General features: G+C 57.2%; 3 protein-coding genes and 1 non-coding gene across 4 annotated transcripts; all 4 read right to left on the bottom strand.

Moving 5' to 3' along the window:
• Nucleotides 1–9: 9 nt before the first annotated feature.
• CFD (complement factor D) lies at nt 10–2,709 on the bottom strand. The gene is made up of 5 exons (XM_014482932.2): nt 2,459–2,709; nt 1,683–1,839; nt 1,450–1,594; nt 1,105–1,362; nt 10–229 (listed from the first exon to the last, which is right to left on the bottom strand). The coding sequence occupies exons 1-5, from the start codon at nt 2,514–2,516 to the stop codon at nt 68–70; spliced, it is 780 nt and encodes a 259-aa protein (XP_014338418.1). The 5' UTR covers nt 2,517–2,709; the 3' UTR covers nt 10–67.
• Nucleotides 2,710–5,099: 2,390 nt separating this feature from the next.
• LOC102274925 (neutrophil elastase) lies at nt 5,100–7,427 on the bottom strand. The gene is made up of 5 exons (XM_070374745.1): nt 7,347–7,427; nt 6,887–7,134; nt 6,583–6,724; nt 5,542–5,772; nt 5,100–5,387 (listed from the first exon to the last, which is right to left on the bottom strand). Exons 1-5 carry the CDS (start codon nt 7,425–7,427, stop codon nt 5,181–5,183), a joined length of 909 nt encoding a protein of 302 aa, XP_070230846.1. The 3' UTR covers nt 5,100–5,180.
• Nucleotides 7,428–11,254: 3,827 nt separating this feature from the next.
• LOC102277748 (myeloblastin) lies at nt 11,255–14,518 on the bottom strand. The gene is made up of 5 exons (XM_005909727.3): nt 14,452–14,518; nt 13,628–13,787; nt 13,080–13,221; nt 11,782–12,012; nt 11,255–11,425 (listed from the first exon to the last, which is right to left on the bottom strand). The coding sequence occupies exons 1-5, from the start codon at nt 14,516–14,518 to the stop codon at nt 11,255–11,257; spliced, it is 771 nt and encodes a 256-aa protein (XP_005909789.2).
• Nucleotides 12,378–12,449, bottom strand: TRNAG-CCC (transfer RNA glycine (anticodon CCC)). The gene has a single exon. It is a non-coding gene; the product is annotated as a tRNA-Gly (tRNA).
• Nucleotides 14,519–18,096: the final 3,578 nt, after the last annotated feature.

Below are 18,096 nucleotides of genomic sequence, written 5' to 3'. Positions count from 1 at the left end.
CGGACCGGGTGCAGGAATGGATGATTTTATTGCTCGGGCCCCGTGACCGCAGCCTCTCAGGGCCTCCTCAGGCGGCTGCGCCCTCAGCCATGACGCCGTCGATCCAGGACACGTAGCTCGCCAAGCGCGTGTAGATACCGGGCTTCTTGTGGTTGCCGCAGATCCGTGAACCCGAGGTGACCACGCCCTCGGCCACGCTGCCGCACACCAGCGGGCCTCCGGAGTCGCCCTGCGGGGAGCAGGGTCGTGAGGTACGGTACAGGCCCGCCCTCCCGCATCCTGGTTCGGCTCCACTAGAGCCTGCTGCCGGAGAAGGCAATGGCACCCCACTCCAGTACTCTTGCCTGGAAAATCCATGGACAAAGGAGCCTGGTAGGCTGCAGTCCATGGGGTCGCTAAGAGTCGGACACGACTGAGCGACTTCACTTTCACTTTCCACTTTCATGCATTGGAGAAAGAAATGGCAACCCACTCCAGTGTTCTTGCCTGGAGAACCCCAGGGATGGGGAAGCCTCGTGGGCTGCCGTCTCTGGGGTCGCACAGAGTCGGACACGACTGAAGCGACTTAGCAGCAGCAGCAGCAGAGCCTGCTGCAGTTCCAGCCTGTTGCAATTCCGCTCAGCCCTGAGGCCCCAATCATTCCCTCACTGTTCAGTTTCCCCAGGGTACACCCACCTCCGCCCGTCAAGGCCTCGCCTCCGGATTTTCGGTTCCGCCACTTCAAGCTCCACTCCCGCCCTCCGTCCCAGTCTCTGCGCAGCAGCCCCTCGAAGCCTTCAAGCTCGGGTCCCAACGCATCCACATCCTCTCCCAGTTGTCACCTCTCCTCCCAACCCTTTTTTGTCCTCAGGCCAGCCGTGCCCGTCCGGCCTGTCCGAGTGCGCTGCCCTTCTGCTGGCCCCGCCCTCCAACATACGTGCCCTTCTCTGCCCCGTCCCCAGGGCGCCCGCCCCTCTCCTGGACCCACCCCCAACAGGCTGGTCCCCTGTCTGTCCCGCCCCTCTACTGGCCCCACCCACAGTAGATCTGCCCCGCCGCCCCGCCCCTCTACAGGCCCCAACCCAAGCAGGCTGGTACCCTCTCCGTCCCGCCCCGCCTGCGCACCTTGCAGGTGTCCCGGCGGTTGCTCTCCGCGCACATCATTCGCTCAGTGATGGTGCCGTCGTGATACGTTCGCAGGTTGCAGGTGGCGCGGTCGAGCACCGGCAGGAGTAGGTGCTGCAGGCGGTCGGGTTTCCGGCCGGTGTGGCTGACCACGCCCCAGCCTGCCACATCGCAGAGAGTGCCCGCAGCCACGTCGCGGTCTTCGCGCTGCCATGGCAGGAGCTGCACGGCAGGGCCCAGCACGGCTTTCTCAGAGAGCTGGGGGATGGGGCAGAAGCCAGTGTTATGGCCAGGGCGGGGCGGAGCCCCAGAGCAACGGGGGGACTGCGGCTAGACCCAACAGACCTGCAGCAGGAGTAGGTCGTGGTCTATGGTCTCTGTCCGGCTGCCCGGGTGGGGCACTACTCGGAGCACGTCGTACAGGCGCTTGGAGGGCTCCGGCTGCGACAGGGAGTGCGCGCCCAGGAGGACCTGCACCTTCCCATCGGCCCTGGGAGTGGGGTGGACGCACATCAGAACCACGTCCCTTCGCTCCGCCCCGCCCCGCCTGGCCCCGTTCTTTGCCCCGGGCCACTCACACGTCCTCCAGGCAGTGCGCTGCGCTCATCACCCACTGCTCTGCTATCAGGAAGCCTCCGCACACGTGCTTGCCGTTCACCTGCACGGATGCCATGTAGGGCCGGGAGTGGGATGGAGCCTCCTGGCCACGCAGGATCCGGCCACGGGGCTGTGCCGCTAGAAGTAGGCAGGTCAGCGTGAGGACCTCGGGGGTAACTGCAGCCCAGCCCTCGGGATCCCCCATCGACTGCAACACCCCACCCTCCATTGGCTGTAACACCCCCTCAGACCTGGAATTCCATCCTGCAATCCTCCCCAACAGAATCACAACCTCCGGGGGCCCCAGGGAGGAACAGCTGAGAAGACATACAATAGGGAGTGAGGGAACCTGGGGAAAACCCCATGCCTACACACTGGGCCTGATGGCTTCAATTTAAACACGAGGAAAGTGGGGCTGCCCAAACCCAACATCCCTGCCAGCATTTGCCTCTCGGTTTTCCAGTGTGTGGAAAGCTAGATGCAAAGTTTTAAGAATATCCCCTGGCAGTCAAGTGGTTGGGACTCTCATTGCCAAGAGCAGGGGTTCAATCCCTGGTCAGGGAATAAGATCCTGCAAGCTGCTTGGCACCTCCAAAACAAAAAACAACCCCCAAATCCCTAAAATTTGGAGAATTCCTTGGTTTCCAGAGCCTTCTGTTCACGTGGGGCTGGGGAATAGTCCCGTTTGATGGAGGGGCCACCTCGATGACTGCCCTGCAAGCTGGTGGCCCCCATTGGTCATCCCGCATCCACTCACCACACAGGGCTGTCCCGAGGAGGATCAGAACCACCAGGTGCAGGGATCTGTCTGCCATGATGCCTCCGTGGCCTTGACACTGACCCAGTCAGGACCGTGGGGGTGCTTTTATGAGGCTGGAAGGAGGCGGGCGCTCCCACAGGCCCTATCTGCCGGGTGGGCATCGGCCCAGTTGGAGAAAGGGAAGCTGCCTGTCCATTCTCCCCAGGGGTGCGGTTCTCTCCCACGGACTTTGTACTGAGTATAGACGGGCTGCTGGGTATGCCAGCTACCCCTGTGAGCCTGACCCAGGGCCAGCCCTGGTGTGGGAAGCTGCCCCTCCGATGGGCAGCAGGCTGAGCAGAGGGATGGACCCACCCTTAGCCCCCCAGCCCAGTCCCCCCTAGTGCCTACCCAGCTCCAAAAGTTTCGCAACAGCAGCTGAAGACCACAGTCTGTAAACAACCCACTTCCTCCTTTTCCGCTCCTCCCTTTTTTCTCTTCCTCCTACAACTTGGAGAAGAGGTCCGGTGGGGGTGGGGAGAGGTCATCCAACACCCTTGTTCCCACTGGTGTGGCTCTGGAGCTTGATACCCCAAGTAGAATATGGGAAAAGTGATGTGTAGGGGTGACTGGAAAGACTGGATAAAAGTGACAGAAAACCAAGGCAAACCGGGTAGAACTTTCAACAAGGAAATTACACGCAAAGTTCATGGGTCCACCTTCAGCTATAGTTTGATCCAGGCACCTTAACAAGGTCAGGTCTCCCTCTGGTTCCTTCTTTCCTCCTTGATGACTTTTTTCCTTCATTGTTGTGGCCCCAGGGGCCCTAGACTCAGCCCAGAAGCTGGGTCAGTCCCTCTACAAATTCCCCATCACTGTAGCCAGCGTCTCAAGCCTGTCTCGGATTGGCCGAACTTGGATCTCATGCCCCTAAACCATCTTTTGCAGGCAGAGGATGAAAGGTTCTGATGAGCAGAACCTGAGTTACATGGTCCTCTGTAAGTTGGGGATGGTGGGTCAATATCTCATGAACCTACTAGAGGGAGATGCTGGGTACTCCCAGAAGAGTGGGGAGGACCTCAAGCTGTGAGCTGTTCCCAGTGGAAGCAGTGCACCATCTTTCCCCTTCTCCTTCTTTTCACAGTGAAAAGAAAATTAGAAAACAACATAGCAAATGTGATTTGTTAGATCCTGACATGTTTCCATACTAAAATCAGAATCTCTGAAACAAAAGCACATTTGCAAGTGGAGTCCAGATTATGTAAGTAAGCGTATTGGAAATTGCGACAAAATTTGGAAATGACCCAACAAGACAGGTCAGTTCAATGAATAACCCCACGTGTCCCCAGATGCTCTGTTGACCTGGGAAGACTTCCAGGGTATAGTATTAAGTGGAAAAAGCGATTGCTGGGCAGTGGGTCACATTTCTGAGCCACTGGCACTAGTTGGGAGGTATACCTTCAGGAAGAGCCAGCAGACAGAGGGACTAGCAAAAGTCAGGACCTTCAGGTAGGGCCAGGCTGGTGTGCCCCACTAGCGGGATGGGGGGGTGTGGTGCAGAGAGGAATTTATCCTGGCCTCGTGGTGTGGGGTCAGGGGTGGGGGAGGGGGCACTGCCTGATGTTACTTCTCAAATTTATTTGCTGGCTTAGGCAATTGATTCTCCCACCATCAGCCTGTGAGCTGCATGATGGCAGAGGCCGCATGTGTTGTGGGCCCCTGGGGGTTCCTTCCCAAGCCCAGGGAAGCAAAAGAGGGGTACAGGCTGGTCGCCTCCCCAGGGCTGTTGTGACCCCTTCGGGCTGAAGTGTTTCCTTGTGAGACATCTGACATCTTTGCCTCCCTCCCCCCCCCCACCTCCCCACCAAGGCTGAGGAGAAGGGGGAGGGACTGTCTCCCCACTCAGTGAAGCCGAGGCTGGCCTAGGACCCCAACTCCTGGCTGGCTGCTTCCTAGACAGTGCCTCACTCTTTACTGCAGGGAAACAGAGGCTCAGAGGCAGCACACAAGTTACTCAAAGTCACAGAGCTGGGGCTCGAACCCAGGCTCTTGAGAGTGACTTCATAGCTGTTTGCCCCTCTGCTTCCTCATCTGTAAAGTGGGGCACTCATGGGACCTGCCTCAAGGGCAGAGAGAGGACCAGCTGAGTGAATACTTGCAAAGACTCAGAATGATGTCTGTGCTTGTAAGCACGTGTGAACACCTGCTGTAGTGCTCTGCGTTATCACCACCTGCAGCACTGGTTTAATTGTTTGCTGCTCCTGCTAAGTCGCTTCAGTTGTGTCCGACTCTGTGCGACCCCATAGATGGCAGTCCACCCGCCTCTCGCATCCCTGGGATTCTCCAGCCAAGAACACTGGAGTGGGTTGCCATTTCCTTCTCCAGTGCATAAAAGTGAAAGTGAAGTCGGTCAGTCATGTCCAACTCCTAGTGACCCTGTGGACTGCAGCCTACCAGGCTTCTCCGTCCAAGAAATAGCAACTGGGATCCTTTTGTGGAAGGTAGAGACGGGACTTCTTACCCCAGGGCCCTGAATCAGCCACCACCTGGTGGCAGCGTACTCGTGACACTCCCAAGACCTTCTCCTGAGGACTTTTCAAGACTCAGTTGTACAACCAACAAACACGCAGACACCTTCTACAAAACAGAGAGAGGTTTTTATTGTGCCAGATGCTGAGTGATGCTTCATGGGAAGGGCCCAGCCAAGGGCAGGTGAGGGGGCGTGACAGGTACAGCCTTTCTAGTGGGTCCTGCCCGTGGGGTCCCTGGGGTGGAGAGAGGGGCCATCGTCGTCACTGTAGCGCCGGATGATAGAGTTGATCCAGTTGGCAAACTTGGCGACAGAGGCAAAGGAGTCTGGGAAGACCCCAGAGCCGCAACCCCCACGGATGAAGGAATCGATCCCATGGACCAGCCCGTTGCAGACCAGGGGCCCACCGGAGTCCCCCTGTGGAGCCAGACAAATTGGAGGCTAGGGTTCCCGGCCCAGCCCTCTCAGTTCCACCTACCTGCCCTTCAGGGTGGGGAAGATATTCCAGGGGTCTGGCTACAGCAGCCTGGGAGGGGGTGGGGTAGGGGCTGGGGGCACCCAGGGTACTTACAAAGCAGATGCCAGCGTGCCGGCGTGGCACCAGGGTGCACACGTTGGTGGGGCGGCAGAGGCCAGTCACCACAGTCACGTTGAGCTGCTGCAGGATTTGGGGCGGTGGCCGGTTCGTGCCCAGACGGCCCCAGCCCATGGCCACGCACCGAACACCTTCGCCCACGCCCTGGTCCTGGGCAGGCAACCGGGCCACCTGCACGTTGGCATTGAGGGTGGCCATCCTATTGAGCTGCAGAGGAGGGTGGTGGGGTACGAAGCAGTCACGGGGGAGTGGCGGCGAGCCACAGCTGTGACTCTGGGGCCAGGTTCCCCCGCGGAGGCTCTACCATTGTCCCGGGGTGTTTAAGAGCAGGACGCCCACCCTCTGCATGCGTCCCATCGAGCCTCACTTTCCCCGTCTGTAAAGTGGGAGGAACCACCATGGCCGAGGCCACGTCTCTGGACGTGTCTTTTATATTTTATTTATTTATTTGGATGCGTGGGGTCTTAGTTGCAGCATGCGGGATCTAGTTTCCCAACCAGGGATTGAACCTGGGCCCCCTGAATTTGGGCGTGCAGAGTCTTCCCTGGACCACCAGGGAAGTCCCTGAATGTGTCCTGTCTTGGGTGCAGTAAACAGTAGGTGTTCAACAGAACAAACCGTGGGCCACACCAGCGACCATAAGGCCCTTGTTCTAGAACATTCTCAGAGAATAATCATAGCTGTGCAAGCAGAGGGGAAAGGTAGGTTTCTGCCTCCAGACTCCCACCCACCGAATGTAGGTAATTTTGCCCCATTTCCAAAGAGGGAGGCCGTCGGTGCCCACCGCTAGCAAAGACAGCTGCTCAGAGCTTCTGGCTGTCTTATCTAATCTCTGGCAGCCCTGCGGGGTGCGGGGGTGTACTTCTCCATTTCACAGCGGGGTGATTGAAGCACCGGGATTAGTGGAGACACCAGGTCTGCCCCCGCCCGCCGCACCCCCTAGTCTCCTGCCCCTCCCCCCCTCCCCAAGCCTCTCAGGGCGCTGCACCTGCCCTGCCCGCCCCGCCCCCCGCGCACCTGGAGAACCACGACGTCGTTCTGCAGGCTCAAGGGGTCGAAGCCGTTTTCAAAGACCCTCCGGACTCTGAACATCTGCCGGGTTCGCTCCTGCCGCCGCAGGTTATGCGCCCCCAGCACCACGCGCACCGATCGAAAGTTCCTGGGGTCGGGGGCGGACAGGAGGTGATGGCGGCGGAGAGACCCTGCTGGGGCGCAGGGGGACCCTGCAAACCCTCGCGCTTTTGCCGGAAGCCCCCACCCTGGGCCGGCCCCACGCCCCTCGCGCCGGGACCCCGATGTGTGCGCGCGCGGAGACACTCACAGGCCGTTCAGACAATGCGCTGCCGACAGTACGAAGTTGCGCGCAATGAGCGTGGCGCCGCAGAAGTGGCCTCCGCGCCGCTGCAGCGAAGCTATGAAGGGCCAGGCATGCGGCCGGGCCGCCCGGCCCCCCACGATCTCCGAGGCCAGCGCGGGGCCTGGGGGCACGGGCAGGGGTGGGGCGGTAAGCGGAGGAGGAACCCCCCGACCCCTGGAACCCCCACCAGGGCCCCGCAGGGTTGGGCTCTTCTATTGCTTGTCACCCAGAGAGGGGAGGGGGCGTGTACGGTCCTCTTGCTCCGTCGCAGCCAGACCTGAAGTCCCCACAGGGTGCGGGGTGAACCCCCCCCCCGTCACCCTCACAACTCAGAACCTCAGTCTCCTCCTCATCCCATGAGGAGGAGGGGGCCGGCAGGGTCCAGGGTGAGTGGAGAGGGGGAAGCAGAAGACCAGGGACAGACTCGGCCCCACTCACCACCCAGCAGCAGGGCCAGCAGAATGGGGGCCAGGGCGGGGCTGAAGTGTCTGCAGCTTTGGGTCATGGTCGGTTGGGGGCTCCAGGGTTTCTGCCCTCTGTGCCCACCTGTCCCTCTTATAGTCCCCACTCCCGGAGGCAGTTGCAGTTGTTAACGGTGGGGTCAGGTGCCCCTACTTCCTCTCCCCATCCCGGGGACTGGGGGACGGCTGACTGGGTGATGGGAAGAACAGTTGGGGAAGGACCTGTGCAAGTGACCAGGAGGCTCCAGGAGGGTCACCAGTTCAAACTCAGGGTGCATGATTAAACCCTAATGTCAGATAGACATCTTTTTAACATAAGTGTATCCCACATATGAGCATGGGATGTAGTTATGAACAAAGTTTATCCAACATTGAAGGTTAGTAGGGTGTCCTATGTAAGTGAAGTGAAAGTTAGTCGCACAGTTGTGTCCGACTCTTTGCAATCCCATGGACTGTACCCCCCCAGGCTCCTCTGTCCTTGGAATTTTCCAGGCAATAATCCTGGAGTGGGTTGCCATTTCCTTCTCCAGGGGATCTTCCTGAGTCAGGGATCGAACCCAGGTCTCCTGCACTGCAGGCAAATTCTTTACCACCTGAGCCACTAGGGAAGCCAATATTTCCTACATGTAGTTATGTTCAAAGTTAGTTTATCTGACATTCAAAGTTAGCAGGGCGTCCTGTATTTTTGCTAAATGTGGTCATGCACGCATGCGTGCTAGGTCGCTCAGTTGTGTCCGACTCTTAGCAACCCCATGGACTGTAGCCTGCCAGGCTCCTCTCTGTCCATGGGATTCTCCAGGCAAGAATACTGGTCACTCTGGCCCAAAGGAATTGTTTGGGATGCCACGTGCCTCAGTTTCACCAGGGCTCTCTGATAACAGCAATCATGTGCACCCAGCTCTGTCCTAATATTTTGCAGGCATAGCGGGGTCTCCACATCAGCCACCTGCCCAGTGACATGGTTGGGGGAGCTGGGCTTTGAACCCAAAATTCACAGCTATAGGGGGGCTTGCTGACTTCCTCGGCTTTGGATGTCCCTCTGGGAGCCTGGATTTCCAACCTCTGGTCTTTGGTTGCTGCTCCTAACAGGGAACTCACTTCTACCTGGGATTCGGTCAATCTCTGGGGCCCTCCGAGGTTCTGGGAAGGAACCCCTCCCAACCCATCCCACCATTGCCCCTCTGAACTCTGAAACCCCTTCCAGCCGGAGCCAGGGGAGAGAATTCCCTCCTGGGCCTGGAGGTTGGACCATGGATCTCCATCCAAGTTTGAGAGCTTTGGTATGGACCTTGGAAGAGCTCAAGCTGGACAAGGGAGATGGGGTCCCCCAGGGCCAATCCCCAGCCCCACGGCACCCGTCCCCCTCCCCCCACCCACCTCCCAACCCCAGCTGCTCCAGCTGCAACGGCCGTAGCCAAGGCTGTCGCAAGAAGCAACGTTCTCCTGGCTTGGAGCAAGCCTTGGGGCGGGAACCAACGGATCCATCTGAGGAAGAGGTGGGCGGGGGCACCCAGGGACACCCAGAGCCCAGCTAAGGTGGGAATCCAGTTTGTCCCTGGATCCCCCCACCCCTGGTGTGTGGCCATAAGCAAGTCAACCCCCACCTCTCCCCTCTTGGCAGGCTCCCCACTTTGTTGAGTTAAAGCTACCATAGAGCACTTGGTAAGCACCTGCTGTATACATAACCCAGTTTCCAGAGGGGGTGGGGAGAATGGAGGAGGCTTAAACAAAGTTAGATCTTTTGAGGACCACCTGCATGCTACATCCTCGCAGGTCACGATGGCTAAACTTGTGGACTCCAGGGGACTTGCCCTCTGTGACTTCAGGCCCTCTCCAAGCCTCAGTTTCCTCATCTGTAAAATGGAAGCTGTAGGTTCCCATCTCACGAGATTGTCCCACGGATTAAATGAATGAACTTGTGTGAAGTTCTTAGATAAGAAAGTGCTGTCCTTGAGGGTTTGTTAACCATTAACCCTCTCCCAGAGGGTATGGTGATGATTCTCTTGGGGGTGTTCTGGTTCCCATCAGAGTAGTGATGCCACGTGGAGCATCTCACAGGACAATGCTGCTCTGGAGGCCAGGGGATCCTGTGTTGTTGGGGGCCGCCCTGCTCTCCCGGCCAGCCCCCTCCCTGGGTCGCTTCTCCGCGGCATCCTGTTTATAATTCCTGTGGCTTGGTCCTCCCCTGAATGTCAACAGCCTTGTCAACCTCCAGAAGTCAGCCCCAGCTCCCAGGCCTGTGTTCTCTCCTCCCCTCCTTGGAGCTAATCCTTTTTGTGCAGAACTTTCCTCTGACTCATCAAACATACACACACACACACACACACACACCACACGCACACTCATGTGCTGGAGCTCATAGAAAATAGAAAACACCCGGGGCTGTTTTTTTCTGGGTCTTTCGGTTCCCATCAATGGGCTCAGTCCAACATGCCCTCCAGCAAACCTCATTTGTCCCCAGTGTGGCGGGAGAGGTCCCTCTGGGCTTTTTATAGAAACCACTTCCCTGCGGTGAGCCTGTGGGAGCTGTGGGGGGGAATTCCCGGCCCTCCCCTGACGTTTATCAGCGGGGGTTTCCCAGAATTCCGGCCTTGCCCCAGGTCTCAGCGCAGGCTCGCTCCTGCTGCTGCTACAAACCAGCTTCAGCTCCTCCACTGGGGTGGTCAGCTGAGTTGTGAAACAGTTAAAAAGGCAGCTGGCCTGAGGGGATTCTGGCTCCAGCTTGAATTTGTGTGCCTCCACCAGGTGGCAGCAGAGTAAATCAATAACCAAAGAGCTGCCTTCCAACACTGGTGTGTGCCCAGAGCAGGTTGGCTCCTCTCTCTGAGCCTCCGTTGCTGCATTGCCATGGCCACCTGCCCTCTCCATGGCTGGCCCGTGACCCCTACCTCTGCCTTGCCTCAGGCTCCTCCTCTAGACCCCAGGTCATCTGGTGGCCGTGTGTGCTCCAGCCCTGCCCTTCCCTGACCTGCTCTCCCTCCCCAACTCAGCTGGCCTTGCTGTTCCCCACATCCCCAAGCTACTTCTGATGTAGGGCCCTTGCCGGGTCTGTGCCTTGTCTGCACAACCCTTCTTTTGTTCCTATTCCTCCACTGGGAGTCAGCTCAGGCATTGCCACCTCCTCCAGGAAGCCTTCCTGATAGCCCTGTACTGGCCCCTGACTTGTTCAGGAGCCCCACAGGCCCTGGGTATCCCAGGTTGTGATGGCTTAGTCAAGAGGCCATGTTGATGAAAGGGCTTCCCTGGTGGCTCAGACAGTAAAGAATCTGCCTGCAATGCAGGAGTCCCGGGCTTGATCCCTGGGTCAGGAGAATCCCCTGGAGAAGGGAATGGCTACGTACTCCAGAATTCCTGCCTGGAGAATTTCGTGGGCAGAGGAGCCTGGCAGACTGCAGTCCATGGACTCACAAAGAGTCGGACATGATTGAGCAACTAACTAATACACACAGAACTGGACAGGACACCCCCAGCCCCCAGAGCCAGAGTGGGGCTCCTTGGACACTTGGAAATGTGTGGGGTGACTCCATTTTCCAGATGAGGAAACAGAGGCACAGAGAGGGGCAGCCACTTGCCCAGGGTCACACAGGCAGGGTTGTGGGCATCTGGGGAGTGGGATCCATGGTGACCTGGGCCCTCATCTGACCTCCAGGCCTTTGTTCTCACCCCCACCTCGAGTTTGGGGTTTCAGGACCCAGACACTGAGGAACCTGACCCACTCTCCCCGACATCGCCCTTGGGAAGGACACACAGGAGCCAGGGAGGTGGTTCAGCTTTTATTGACGGCACAGGTGGGGCTGCCAGGGAGGGGGAGAGGGGGCACAGACACAGAAACAGGCCTCTGTCCACAGCGCCTGCAGGGGTTCTGGGGGCCTCAGGGGCTGTCCTTGCCCCCCACGCTGCTCAGCACGGAGTTGATCCAGTCCACATAGAGGGAGACGCGAGCAAAGAAGTCGGGGTACTGGCCAGTGGCACATCCCCGGATCACGAAGGAGTCCACGCCATGGAGTACCCCATTACAGATTAAGGGGCCCCCGGAGTCCCCCTGTGGAGGGGCAGATTGTTCCATCCCTCAGGCCAGGCCAGCAGCCAGACGAGGCTGCCTGGGGAAGGGGCCGAGCAGGGGTGAAATGCTCCCCCTTCTCACTGAAGGCACTCCAGTGAGACAGGGAGATGGGTGTGGCCACAGAGTGGGAGTTGGTCACCCACTCGAGGGGCTTCCGGATGGATGAGCCCCCAGACCCACAAAGGCCACATCACCTTTGTGTGCCCACCTTCCAGATGGGGAGGTGGAGGTGCAGCAGCTGCTCAGGAAGGAGAAGGCAGAGCTGGGTCCCCGCTTCCCACCCTCCCTCCTGGGGCGGTTCCTGCGGTCCCTGCGCCAGAGCCGCCGATACTTACAAAGCAGATGCCAGCGCTGCGTCGGGGCACGTAGGTGCACACGTTCTGTGGCCGGCACAGGAAGGTGACCACGGTGACATTGAGCTCCTGTAGGACCTGGGGCAGCGGCTCGAGGGTGCCCAGGCGGCCCCAGCCCATAGCCAGGCACTGGGTGCCATGGGGCAGTGGCTGGGCCTGCTGGGGGAGCTGAGCCACAGCTACATGGGTGTTGAGGGTGGCCGGCTGGTCCAACTACGGCAGAGGGCGGGGGTGGGGAGGCAGTGAGCTCCTGCCTCCAGACCCACATCCACCCACAGACCATTATCCCAAAGTGCCTCCTCCTGGCTTTCGCACATGCTGTTCCCTCTGCCTGGCTCAAGGGTCACCTCCTCAAGGGAGGCTGTCCTGATCACCCTCCAAACTCACAAGGGCTCAGTTTAACCTTCCTTGAGGCCGTGAGCCACCTGTTTGTAGCACTGGTCACTGTGGTGTTCATTCACATACAAAGCACTTATTGAGCACCAACTGTATGCTTTTTTTTTTAACTATTTATTTGACTGTGTTGGGTCTTCTTAGTTGCAGCATGCGAACTGTTTGTTAGGGCATATGGGATCTAGTTCCCTGACCAGGGATCGAACCCAGGGCCCCTGCATTGGGAGCACAGAGTCTTGCCACTCGACCACCAGGGAAGTCACCCAACTGTATGCTTGATCCTGGCTAAGACCTAGGGACACTACGTCTCTGCTCTGGGAGCTGATCTTTGGGCCAGGAAGGGCTGAGAAGAGGAGGGCAAGTGGCACAGTCAAGGGAAGTAGAGCCTCATCCTGAACAGTGAGTGGGGGGGCATCACTCAGGTGACACAGGGACAGACTAGGGGAGGCCTCCCTGAGGAGGGGAGGCTGGTGCCAAAGCTGTGGGTGTCCAGTCGCTTCAGTCATGCCAACTCTTTGTGACCCCATGGACTGTAGCCCGCCAGGCTTCTCCATCCATGGGATTCTCCAGGCAAGAGTACTGGAGTGGGTTGCCATGCCCTCCTCCAGGGGATCTTCCAGACCCAGGGACTGAACTCTCATTTCTTGCATCTCCTGCATTGCAGGTGGGTGATTCTTTATCCACTGAGCTATCTGGGAAGCCAAAGGTGAGGGTATCTGGGAACAGTGCAGGGAGGGGGTAGGGGACACCGCTGGGCAAAGTCCATGAGGGGGGTGGGGATGGGATGGGGGGTCCCCGCATACTCCGAAGTTGGTGCCTGGCTCGGCCTCCGGCTGGCAGCGAGAGGCACTGGAGGGTGGAGCACAGCGCAGGCACCGCCCACCTACCTGCAGCAGGAGCACGTCATTCAGCTTCTCCTGCGGGTTGTAGTTGTTCTCAAACAGGCGACTGATGCCGAGCCTCTGCTGGGTGGGCTCGGGGGTCTGCAGGCGGTGGGCCCCCAGCACCACGCGCACGCGCTGCGGGTTCCTGACGGTCGGGGCGTTCGTGCTAAGCCTATCCGTGCTCCCTACTCCCGTCCTGAGGCCAAGGTGCAGCCCCTCGGGAACTCCCCACCGCTGCCCCAAGAGACCCGCCACCCCGTCTGCATCTTGCCCCCGAGGGTTGGGCCCCTGGCTTGAGCTCATCCTCCTGGGGCATCAGGGGGCCACGTCGGGCGGGGCGGGAGCGGGCAGGGCAGGTGCCCGCCTAGTCCGGGATGACAGGGTTGGGCAGGTGGACGGATGGAAGGGTGAGGCCAGGAGAAGCTCAAGCAGGGCCTCAACCCCGACTCGGACCCTCGGGCAGGCCCGCCCTCCGCCCCCCGGACCCTGGACCCCACAGCAGGTCCGTCCTCCCCCTCAGACCCCGGCCCATCACTCGCCGGCGCACTCACAAGTTGTTCAGGCAGTGAGCGGCGGTCAGCACGAAGCTCGGGTGCACCAGGGTCCCCCCGCAGAAGTGGCTGCCGGAAGCCAGCTGCAGCGACGCCACGTAGGGGCGCGAGTGGGGCTGGGCTTCCCTCCCGCCCACGATCTCCACGGCCCGGGCTGCTCCTGGGGACGCGGGGGTCAGGGGCAGTCGCCTCTTCTGACGCCCCCGCCCCACCTCCAGGGAACCCAGACAGGGGACAGGGGAGGAGGCAGAGTCGCTGCCTGGCCCGGAATCCCACGGAGCCTGCGTTTCCCTATCTGCAAATTGGGGGTCCCATGGCAACACCGACTGGGGTCTGATGGGGGAAAGGGACCTGGCCTGGGACTGTTAGTGCTGGGTGGAGAGCCCCGAGGTCATCATCATTACTCCTGGAGGCTCTGGGAGGCCCGGTGCCCAGCCCTGGGGGCCAGGAGATGGACAAGCTGAGGCATGAGTCAGCCTCCTTGGGGTGAGAGTGGAGGCCCCTCACCCGGGGCCTCCTATGACACCTGCCTCATTCATCCGGTCACATGTTCATTGGTGTGCCTTCACACATGTATTAAGCGCTTGCTGTGTGCCAGGCACTGTGTGGGGATTCCGGTTACACTGTGTCCCCAGGACACCTGCCTGGGCAGGAGGTACTAGGTTTTGCCCACTTCACAGATGGGGAAACAGACCCTCCCCCTCCTTTCCTCCTACCTTCCCCTTGAGGCCCCCATCCTGAGCCTAAGCCTGCCTCACTCTCCCCACCTGGGCGGTGAGGGTGTGGGACAGGTGGACAGTTGGGCAGACATGGACCCCACTCACCACCCAGCAGCACGGCCAGCAGCACTGGGGCCAGGGAGGGGCTAGGGCGTCTGCAGCTTCCAGGCATGGTCCAGCGGTGCCCCTTGCCCACCCGCCCACCCCCTCTTATAGTCTCATTCAGCAGGCCGTTGGGGTTGCCCCACGCCTGAGTTGGGCGTCCCCACTTCCTCCTTACAACTCCAGGGCCTCAGGAAGCTTGGGGTTTAAAGCTACACCCCAAGAAGGCTGCAGGGGCTTCAAGCTCAGGCTCAGGGTCCCGCCCCACCTCCAAGAGGTGTGGGAAGCTGGCTAGCACCCACCCCCTGCTGAGGTCCTCTGGGCCAGGGGGCAATGTGGCCACAGCCCTCCAGCCTTCCACATTTCCAAGGGGACATTGCCCCCCTCCTACAGGGTCCCCGTAGCCCCAGCAAGGTGGGACGTGGCTGGTGTGTGCAGGGCTTAGGGTGAAGCCCCTTCTGTGGGACATAAAAGGGAATGGGGGGCGGGTCTCAGCACCCTTCACCTTCTCACACCCACAGGGTCATCTCTCTGCCCTGACTTTGTCTGAGGGATTCATGCTTCATTCCATAGCAGAGTTCTGGCCTGGGGTGGTCTTCCCCCAGGGATACCTGTGGTCATCATGACTGGGGTGGGGGCACCTGGCATGGAGTGGCTGAGGCCAGAGATGCTGCTCTGTATCGAGGGTGGGAGGGTGGGGGAGACTTGGGTGCCCAAGAGACATTTATTTATTTGTGTTTTTATTTATAACTGGCTCAAACCTACAGAAGCATAGGTAGAAGAGCTCATGAAATTGGGGGGCAAAAACACACTTTTCAGGTTTTTTATGTTGAAACCATTTCACGCTTACAGAAGCCTGCAAAATTCCCAGACTTGCTGCCACGGCATCCCTGGGACCCTGGTCTTGCACAAATGTTATCTCTTCCACAGGTTGCCTGGATGTCACAATCACCCGTCTCTGGTTCAGGAGCCCTCCTGTGTCTCCTCGGCTCTGGGGCAGCTGCTCAGCCTTTCCTGTCCCTCCTATTGTGTACTGGTGGGCATTTGGAGCTTATGTGGGGCCCCCACAAGGAGTCGGGATCTGCGTCCTGGGCGGAGGTCCCACAGACTCCAGGTCCCTCCTGCCAAGTCACACTTCCCCCTTTGGAAAGATCTAGTGTCTGGGAGGATCGTCCGAGGCAGAAACAGCCTGTTCTGCCTTTTGCCCGCTGAGGTCCCCTGCATCGGCCGCCCCATCTCTGCCAACGTACTTTTATTTTCCAAATTTTATTGAGTATGGTTGATTTACAACATTGTGTTAATTTCTTCTGTACAGCAAAGTGACTAAGTTATACATATATGTATATATATCCTTTTCCATCATAGTTTATCATAGGATATTGAATATAATTCCCTGCGCTCTACAGTAAGATCTTGTTGTTTATCCCTCCTACTTATACTAGTTTGCATCTGCTAATCCCAGACTCCCAGTACAGCCTTTCCCCACCCTCCTATCCCCTTGGCAATCACAAGTCTGTTCTTTATGTCTGTTTTGTAGATATGTTCATTTGTGTCATATTTTAGATTCCACATACAAGTGATATCGTGTGGTACTTGTCTTTCTTTTTCTGACTCACTTCATTCGGTCTGAGAGTCTCTAGTCCGTCCATGTTGCTGCAGATGGCACATTCCATTCTTTTTTATGGCTGAGTAGTATTCCATTGTATGCACATGCCACAGCTTCATTCTGTTCTCAGTGGATGTTTAGGTTACTTCCATGTCTTGGCTATTGCAAATGGAACTGCTGTGAACATAGGGCCGCATATATCTTTTGGAATTCTAGTTTTGTCTGGGTGTGTGCCCGGGAATGGGATTGCAGGATCATATGGTAGCTCTAATTTTAGCTTTTCAAGGAACCTCCATCCTGTTCTCCACAGTGACTGTTCCAATTTACATTCCCACCAACGGTGTAGAAGGGTTCCCTTTTCTCTACACTCTCTCCCTCATTTGCTGTTTGTAGACTTAAAAAAAAAAATTATTTGGCTGTGTCAGGTCTTAGTGGCATCATGTGGTATCTTTCATTACTGCACACAGACTCTCTAGTTGTGGAGTGGGGCCTCAGTAGTTGCAGTGTGTGGCATTAATTGCTCCAAGGCATGTGGGATCTTAGTTCCCTGACCAGGGATTGAACCCATGTCCTTTGCATTGCAAGGCGAATTCTTAACCACTGGATCACTAGGGCAGACCCATTTGTAGACTTTTTTAAAGTTAATTATTTTTGGCTGTGCTGAGTCTTTATTGCTGTGCACAGGCTTTTCTCTAGTTGAGACAAGAGGGGGCTACTCTAGTTGTGGTGCACAGGCTTCTGTTTGCAGTGGCTTCTCTTGTGGAACATGGGCTCTAGGCATCTGGGCTCAGTAGTTGTGGAGCAGGGCTCAGTTGTCCCTCGGCAGTGGATCAGAGATTGAAACTGTGAGCCCTGCATTGGCAGGCAGATTCTTTTTTTTTTTTGAGACATTTTATTTTTTTAATGCCTACATAAACTGCTTTAGTATGGATGCACCATGAATTTTTTTCCCTGAACTTTTAACTTTTTGTTTTGTATCTGGGTACAATGGCAGCCCACTCCAGTACTCTTGCCTGGAGAATCCCATGGACGGAGGAGCCTGGTAGGCTGCAGTCCATGGGGTCGCTAAGAGTCGGACACGACTGAGCGACTTCACTTTCACTTTTCACTTTCATGCATTGGAGAAGGAAATGGCAACCCACTCCAGTGTTCTTGCCTGGAGAATCCCAGGGACGTGGGAGCCTGGTGGGCTGCCGTCTATGGGGTCGCACAGAGTCGGACACGACTGTGGCGACTTAGCAGCAGCATAGCTAATTAACAATGTTGTAGTAGTTTCAGGTGAACAGCTAAAGGCCCCAGTCATACATATGCATGTATCCATTCTCCTCCAAACCCTCCTCCCATCCAGGCTGGCACATAACATTGAGTAAAGTTCCATGTGCTATAAAATAGGTCCTTGTTGGTTTTCCATTTTGAATACAGCAGTGTGTACATGACCTTCCTAAACCCCTTAACTATCCTCCCCCTGCCCTCGCAACCATAATTTCCTTTTCTAAGTCTGTGAGTCTTTTTATGTTTTGTAAGTAAGTGGTTTGTATCGTTGCTTTGCAGATTCCACATGTAAGGACTGTCATACCGTGTCTCTCCTTCTATGTTGGACTTCACTTCGCTCAGTGTGACACTCTCTAGGTTCATCCATGTTGCTGTGAATGGCATTATTTCATTCTTTTAAATGGCTGAGTAATATTCTATTATATATATATACACATATGTTATATATATATATACACCACATTTTCTTTATCCTTTCCTCTGTTGTTGGACATTTAAGTTGCTTCTGTGTCTTGGCTATTTTAAACAGTGCTTCTATGAACATAGGGGTGCAGGTATCCTTTCAGATAATGTTTTTCTCCAGACATATGCCCAGGAGTAGGATTTCAGGGTCATATGGTAGCTCTATTTTTAGTTTTTAAGGAACCTCCATACTGTTCTCCATAGTGGTTGTACCAGTTTACATTCCTACCAGCAGTGCAGGTATGTACACTGTATATACAGTGTACCTTTTCTCTATACCCTCTCCAGCATTTGTTATGAATTCAAAA

This window comes from Bos mutus, chromosome 7, assembly GCF_027580195.1.
Source record: "Bos mutus isolate GX-2022 chromosome 7, NWIPB_WYAK_1.1, whole genome shotgun sequence".
Classification (NCBI taxonomy): Eukaryota; Metazoa; Chordata; class Mammalia; order Artiodactyla; family Bovidae; genus Bos; species Bos mutus.
Note: the sequence above shows the minus strand (reverse complement) of the source record. Positions and strands in the feature narration are given on the sequence as shown.

Excerpts from the sequence above, each read along its gene's own strand:
- CFD (XM_014482932.2), bottom strand. The coding sequence starts at position 2,516 with ATGGCAGACAGATCCCTGCACCTGGTGGTTCTGATCCTCCTCGGGACA. Across the intron at positions 1,840-2,458 it reads CCTCGGGACAGCCCTGTGTG|CGGCACAGCCCCGTGGCCGG; the intron begins GTGAGTGGATGC and ends GCCTACTTCTAG. Across the intron at positions 1,363-1,449 it reads ACGACCTACTCCTGCTGCAG|CTCTCTGAGAAAGCCGTGCT; the intron begins GTCTGTTGGGTC and ends CCCATCCCCCAG.
- LOC102274925 (XM_070374745.1), bottom strand. The coding sequence starts at position 7,427 with ATGACCCAAAGCTGCAGACACTTCAGCCCCGCCCTGGCCCCCATTCTG. Across the intron at positions 6,725-6,886 it reads GCGCATTGTCTGAACGGCCT|GAACTTTCGATCGGTGCGCG; the intron begins GTGAGTGTCTCC and ends CCCCGACCCCAG. Across the intron at positions 5,773-6,582 it reads ACGACGTCGTGGTTCTCCAG|CTCAATAGGATGGCCACCCT; the intron begins GTGCGCGGGGGG and ends CCTCCTCTGCAG.
- LOC102277748 (XM_005909727.3), bottom strand. The coding sequence starts at position 14,518 with ATGCCTGGAAGCTGCAGACGCCCTAGCCCCTCCCTGGCCCCAGTGCTG. Across the intron at positions 13,222-13,627 it reads GCTCACTGCCTGAACAACTT|GAACCCGCAGCGCGTGCGCG; the intron begins GTGAGTGCGCCG and ends CCCGACCGTCAG. Across the intron at positions 11,426-11,781 it reads GCAGCGCTGGCATCTGCTTT|GGGGACTCCGGGGGCCCCTT; the intron begins GTAAGTATCGGC and ends GCCCCTCCACAG.